The sequence below is a fragment of the Varroa destructor genome, unplaced genomic scaffold (assembly GCF_002443255.2).
Source record: "Varroa destructor unplaced genomic scaffold, Vdes_3.0 BEIS01000003.1, whole genome shotgun sequence".
NCBI classification, from domain to species: domain Eukaryota; kingdom Metazoa; phylum Arthropoda; class Arachnida; order Mesostigmata; family Varroidae; genus Varroa; species Varroa destructor.
Window position 1 is genome coordinate 33620808 of NW_019211456.1, and position 6775 is coordinate 33627582.

The window sequence follows — 6775 nt, forward strand, 5'->3', positions numbered from 1 at the left end:
TATATTTGTTTCTTTCTAGATAAACAACTAGTTTAACCGTAGGTCAACTGTGGGCCGGTCTGTTATTGTGGGTAATCTGTGTCTGATTACGTATTTGTACATAGCAACACAAAACACTGCCCAAAAAAGTGGTCATTTCTATGGAAGAGTACAGATGTCGTTCTAAATACAAAATCCGAAGAAATTATTTACAGTTAGTGGAACTTGTTTGTATTGTGGAATTCTCGAACGCAATTACACGTTTGAGCGGACGTCTTCAGCAGCGACAAAATCGGCCGCCGTGTCGCCGTCAAACGACGACCAGTGGACGGAAGTCATGATACTTAAAAGGCAGCAAGCAGAGGTAAGATTCTAGAAAATAAGGCAGTATAACGAAACTAGTTTTGAGAAGTACCGCGTTGTCGCCAACGAATCGAGACTTTGTTTGAAAGCTTCCTGTCATGAATGGAATGGAGGAAGACGATATTCCTATTCGCCTGCAACTGATACAGCTTTTCCTATGTTGTGCAGCCGTGCTTTGACATACAATGCACCTTGACGTTTTTAACTTTGGTCGAACACGAACTGGCTACTAATGAAACTAGTAACTGCTTATTCGAGGGGGAATGATAGGATAGATACACGAGCGTTGAAGTTTATAAATCAACTTTGCTCTAGCTGAGTAGCAGCTATATACTATCATCAGCTGTACAAGTTACACGATTATGATGACCATGAATACGTTCTCCATGAACAACAAGTTCAAACCATGAAATGAGAACTATGCACTTACCACGATGTTGCTTACGGGAGGTTTTTTTCTCCTTCATCCAGGGATACTCCGGAACACCCTGTACATCAGAGGCTCCTCCTGGAACTCCTGGTACACCTGTCATGTCCATCATGAGTGGGTCCATCTCCTGCTTGAAATGAGTCGCACTCATCACGGAACCCCCCATCACGTCAGGACCCCCGTAGTCCCCGTTGATTCCTCCGCGGGCCACCAGTGCACCTCCTTGTTGGTTAGTTGGATCCATTGCGTAGTCTTCACTAGCGATCATCACGTTAACGTCGCAGTAAGCAAACGTGTGTTACGCTCGATACGATGGAAAATGGCGTGATGGGATTTTAACCGTTTCCGTATTTTACCACCTGTCACTTACTTCTACTGAGTGCGCATATTCTTCTCAGGTATCAGCAGCAACCTGGTATTAATTCGGCGAGTTTGCTGTGTTTTACAGAGTTAATTTGAAAATCGTCGCTCAAGTTGGTGTCGGAGGCAGGTCGAGTCTTCGACGCACGACTAACTTTGTTACCCTTTTTTAGGGCTGTTCGACTTCCGCAAAGGTTTGTCCGTATGTCCACTTTCTAGTTTGTTGACTGTAACTGGCTCTCCAGAATAGCAGGCTCGTTTTCTCCTCTATAAACTTCACACTATCACAATTGATGTACGCGGGCCGAGCTTCAACACTTCACTGACTAGCACACTTTTGCTTTTTTACCTTCGATCATTCACTGATTAAACTGACCCACTTCACTAACGAATTGTTCGAACTACTGGAATTTTGGTAATCATATGTGTGTACATCTAGCAAACATAGGGACATTCGCCGTACTGTAGCCGGGGTTCAGCCCGACCCACCTGCGCGAACTGCTTTTCTCGTGCCCATGTCGCACAAAGCGCCCCTTCCGTGCTCAATTTCAAGATAAAATGTCAACAATTTCTGCAGTACTCCGTGCTCTTTCCTAGTTCTGTATCATTATCCCAATGTGTCTTCTTGCCAGGAAGTTCGTGTGTTGTTTGTGGAGTTCTTTTTATTAATAATTGGGATTATAGCAATAGGGACTATGTCGACATGAAGTGTTATAACGATAGCAAACAACAATTCACAAATTAACAGAAAAAAGAATTGTAACGGCCAATGATCATTAAAAGTTAGTCTATTTTTTAACTTCTTGTTATGACTCTAACGATGACGTCGGGAAGAGCAGCGAATGCCTGGGGGTGCGGACGGTACCGAAGCTCGTTGATATCACTTTTTCCTGCTGTTGATATCGATGACTAGTTAGCTAACTAGCAAGCATCGATATCATTGAGCTGTTCAGGGCCTTCCAACGTATTGAAGCAGTGCAGCATCTAACATAGGTATGAACAAGGGTGGGCTACACCAGCAACAAGACCCTAACTTATCTTAAGACGCGATCATTTCCATTGCGCCGACCAGTCTCAATGCAATTTACCACCGTCATTGCAACAAGTCGCCCTTTCTATTGCCCCCCTACCTCGTCTTGATTACACACATCCAGAAATACTTACAACTCTCCGTAGTACTCCGTTGCTTGTTGAGGACGAAACACAAAATAATAAAGAGGACGGCGACCATTTAAACGACGAAACTCGACCCACCCCTGAGCGCGGTGAAAGTACACGACGACACTGTTAGAGGCCGGTTGTTGCAGATCCTCAAGTACCACTGGCCTCTTGCCCTCTTTCCTATCTCACTGAAGTCACTTGTAATAAGATCAGTAGCGACTATAGCCCTGAACTACCATTTGTTGATGCACTGTCCTCGCAGGGATCTTGCATAGTCTGCCTGATGGAACGAACTGTCTAAGGTCATTGGTCGTCGCTAGCGTCAGTTACCGCGCGCTCTTCTTTGCTATACATACGAGCAGTTGTTACACGTCGACAACTATTCGCTATTAGCAGTATTCAGTACTCACCTCCTGCGATAACCATCACTGATGCTATTGTTTCTATTGAAGCTCAAGTTTTTTTTTGCCTTTCCGAACTATTGTCCCTATACTAGCGAACGCGCATGCTCAGCCTTTGTAGCGGTAACAGAAGAGATGGTAGTTGCAAAAGTCTAATCCTCAACAGTTAATACGATTCGGCAGTCGTTTGGTGTAGATCTCTCTGTCTGTTTGTATCTGGCTGAATAAATGCTGCCGGAGCAGCTACGGGTACAGCTGGCCTGTAGCTGCTGCTCGTGCTTCCTGTTTCACCAGTTCCTGCCTGTCTCGTGTAGCGCTGGCTGCACGCAGCAGTCAGTCCGCCAGCTCTTCTCTTCTCTGCGCCATCAGCGATCACTGCCGTCGCGCTGGATGTCTAGTATCTTCTGTCGACTCTCGCCACTCGTCCCGCAGACCCTGTCGACTACGAGGATGCTGCTCGGCTGCTGTTACCGCCGGCGACAGCGCCGCCGATCGAAGGCTCGAACGAAAAGGCGAGCGGGGGGCGCTCGCGCAGCTCAACCAACGGCCATCGTCGTGTTGGTCGCGGCTGTAGCGGTGGTGCTGGTGTCAGCAGCCCAACCAGAAAAGCAGCAGCGGCGGCGGCAGGCAGAAAGAAGGCCCAAGCGAGAAGCCCAGTGTCAGCAGCCCTTCTGCTTGAGCTTTCTATGTGCAGAACAGCCTATGGTAGACGACAGCATGCCGCGGCGAGCAGTCGGTCGCCCAGTCGTCAGCCATCTAGCCAGGGTACGACGATACGGCTGGGCTGAGTTGGGTAGGTTAGCTGGCACAGCGTAGTGGGGGAGCAGCCGCTCGTTCTCGTAGCAACTCAGTCACAACCGATCGTTGTGTTGGTCATGGCGGTGGCGGTGGTGATGATGGTAGTGGACCATCACGGCGGTTGCCGCTGCCGCCGCCGCGGTGGCGCGCATGTCGGGAGGCGGGGCCGCGCAGAGGCTCCACCCTCTGCGTGGAGTCGAAGGCGTTTTTTCCGTCGAAGAGGGTTGGCGGGAGCGGACAGAACGCGCACAGCACTCACCCTCTGAATGGCAGTGGTGGCTGTGGCAACGGCTTCGTCTGATGCTGCTTCTGCTGCTGCTACTGTTGGCTCTTCGAATGGCCACAGCCGCAGAAGAGGGGACAATGCTGAGCAAGGCAGAAGATGTCCGTGAATGTGGCACAGGAGATGCCCACAGGAAGCAAACAAACCTTCAGGTACGGGCGACAGCGAAGAAAACAAGACAGACAAATAGGGCAAAACGGAGGCTGGGCAACAACGGAAGACTAGGGAATCAACGTACACTCTGGAGCAAAAAAAAGGCAACGAACTCATTGCAGAACAGTAGACGACCAGACGCCCACATAGAGGGAGGCAGGCGGCATACAAGAAAGCAACGACTTAAGTCTAGTACACTAGCCAGGATGGAACGAGGTTCAAGGCAACAGTCACTCGCTTCTGGGGAGACAGCATGACAGGGGCAACAGCTGGAGATGGAACCGAAATGTGCGAAGAACTGCGCGGAACGGAGGAGATACGAGAGCACGTGAAGAAGGAGAAGAAGAAGAAGAAGAAGAAGAAGAAGAAAGAGAAGAAGAAGAAGAACAATGCACACTTGCCATAGCTCGGTCAAGGGAGGGTACCTAGAGCAGAAGAACTATTTGAGAAATTCTTACAAGCAGTAACAGGAGCGGCGCCGTTTTCAAGGAAGGACGTAGAAAAAAACATACCTAGCATATAATAAAGGTACCATTGTTCTTAGTAATTATTAAAGACTAATATCCAAAAGGGAGGCGAACCGAGCTGGTGAGATTAAGGTTGGTGTCGAAACAAAATTTGATTATGACAAACGTGATAACAATATTATTTATAATATCTATATTTTAGAAAGCGGGAAGCAAAAATGCGTTCATTCTGGAATAGGTGGAAAAAATAGGCGGATTAGAACATGACTCCCGCTTTTAACGATAGTATAGACACAACTGATCGATTGCAGGACTCAATAAATTGTAAGACAACAACCTGATCAAGTTCAGCATGCATGGTACAAGTTATGTAAAAAGCTCAAAAAAAAAACAAACCAAAACTGTCCGGCGTCAGTTGATAGGGGTTCCGCAAGGATTCTCAGAAACAGCTAAAAATATTAGCAATTAACGACAAAAACCTAAAGTAGACTGAAAATAAGCTAGGTGTAAGCTTGCTAAACAGGTGCAAGCGTTTTGCGAATATCGGATGTCACTACACGGGCGGAACAGACAAAGAAGGATACAACAATGGTCTGCAACCCTAGGACCGATCATGAAATAACCACAACTTCAAAGTCAATACTAGGGCTCTCCAAAACTACCATTAATATACTGTGTAGTACTCATACACTATTCGTGTATGAGTAGAAAAACAGTTGGGGTCGGTCCCACATGGAATCGAACATAAAGCTGATGATGAGAGGATGAAATTTTCGAAGAGCTTCGAAAAACCATTGCGCAGAATCGTCTCATTTGAACAGTGCTCCATGGCTGGAGAATGGGTTAAAAAAGTACTGGGCATTCTCAAAGGTGACTCCCGTAACAGCTAACCGCTAAAGACCCGGAAACCAGTGACAATTATAAATGCTGTTAACAAGACACGTGTTTCTATTCTGGAAGGCAGCTTCAAATAAAATCCAAATATATCATAAATCCCTTGCAGAGTCGACTTGATACAGGACACAGGTACAATCGAAGTGTGTTTATTCGCAAACAAGAGAACTATTTTTACCCATAAAGTAAAGACTAACTGTTTTTTTTTGCTGCGCGTATGAGAATGGAGTACGATCCGGTGAATTGGTAGAACCTAAAAAAGATAAAAGGGCTCCTAGATCGATTTTTTAGAACGTCGTTTAACCATAATTGCACTCTCGTCAGAGGATAGATCAACCAGATGAAAAAGTTTATTTGAAAAAAACAAGATTTAGGTGAGGAGTGCTTTTGCACTGCTCCTAGTACACTGAAGCCGTACCTAAAAAAATTATGTGAAGCTAACCTTGGCCGCCGCCGAGCAGCTAACATTAACAAAGGAAAACCTAAATAAAACTATATTTGTATGCAGGTAATACAGAAACAATGACATGAGGATATAGCAAAGTTACAGGAAATGTCTAATACATGTAGGCTATAATGCAATAATTAAAGAATAGTATATTAAAAACAAGTATAATAATACTGGCCTTGTCGCTTATATATACTTTATAGAACATATATAGTAGTGAGATACACTTTGGATGAAAATGGAGAAGTTATACCTAAAGCCGCCAATAAATCAATAAGAAAAACAGATGATCGAGATTGATAAAAAGAAATGCAAAGGAGTAGTTCAGAAATTCACTATGAAAAAAGAATATAGAAAAATTTTTGGCTTAATGATGTATCCGAACCAAGCCGTCTCAAATTCGTTCGCTGCTTATGCCTCCGAAATATTAAATATTAATGTTTCAATGATGAAATCAAATAATAGTAGGCATGCCGTGACAATGAAGAACAGGTATGTCACAACGTTTTCACACCTACATAATAAACCCTTACTTCACTGCTATAAGTAAAAGGTCGGAGAGGGTTTAAGTTTGTATGGACACAACCAGCCCTGCTTTATGCAGGTAGTCCGAAATATTTTGCAAAATCCAGAACGGAGCGAAATTTGTCAGAAGAAACAACCGGGAAATTGCGATGGATACGGGACATATGGGACCGTTTTTGCGAGGTAACAAAGAGTTCGAACAGATTGTGTAGATGATGGTGATGTTTTTGGGGGGTGGCGGTGGTGGTTGCGTATACAACGACCGCCGTCCTTTCCTTACTTATTTCTTCTCTCACCTTCTTCCTAAGCAAAGGGACGACAAACACCACACCTTTTCCAAGAGTCGCAGTAATGGCATTGACAACCGTCATTTTCGTTCTGTCTGCTCCTCTTCGTTTTTCTGCCTCGTCGGACCTAGTCAGTCCTTTCCAACGTTTCTTCCGTTGCTCGGCCTCCTGTCTCAGCAACTATAAGAGCACATGACTCTTCTTCTTCTTCTTCTGCTTCTTCTTC

The 6775-nt window shown here is 45.3% G+C and overlaps 1 protein-coding gene across 1 annotated transcript; it reads right to left on the reverse strand.

Moving 5' to 3' along the window:
• Window positions 1–772: 772 nt before the first annotated feature.
• Window positions 773–3561, reverse strand: LOC147756853 (uncharacterized; the record flags this gene model as incomplete). Its single annotated transcript, XM_086984533.1, is given in 1 exon segment — window positions 773–3561. A coding segment is annotated over 1 exon segment (268 nt), but the record flags the coding sequence as incomplete, so codon positions are not given.
• Window positions 3562–6775: the final 3214 nt, after the last annotated feature.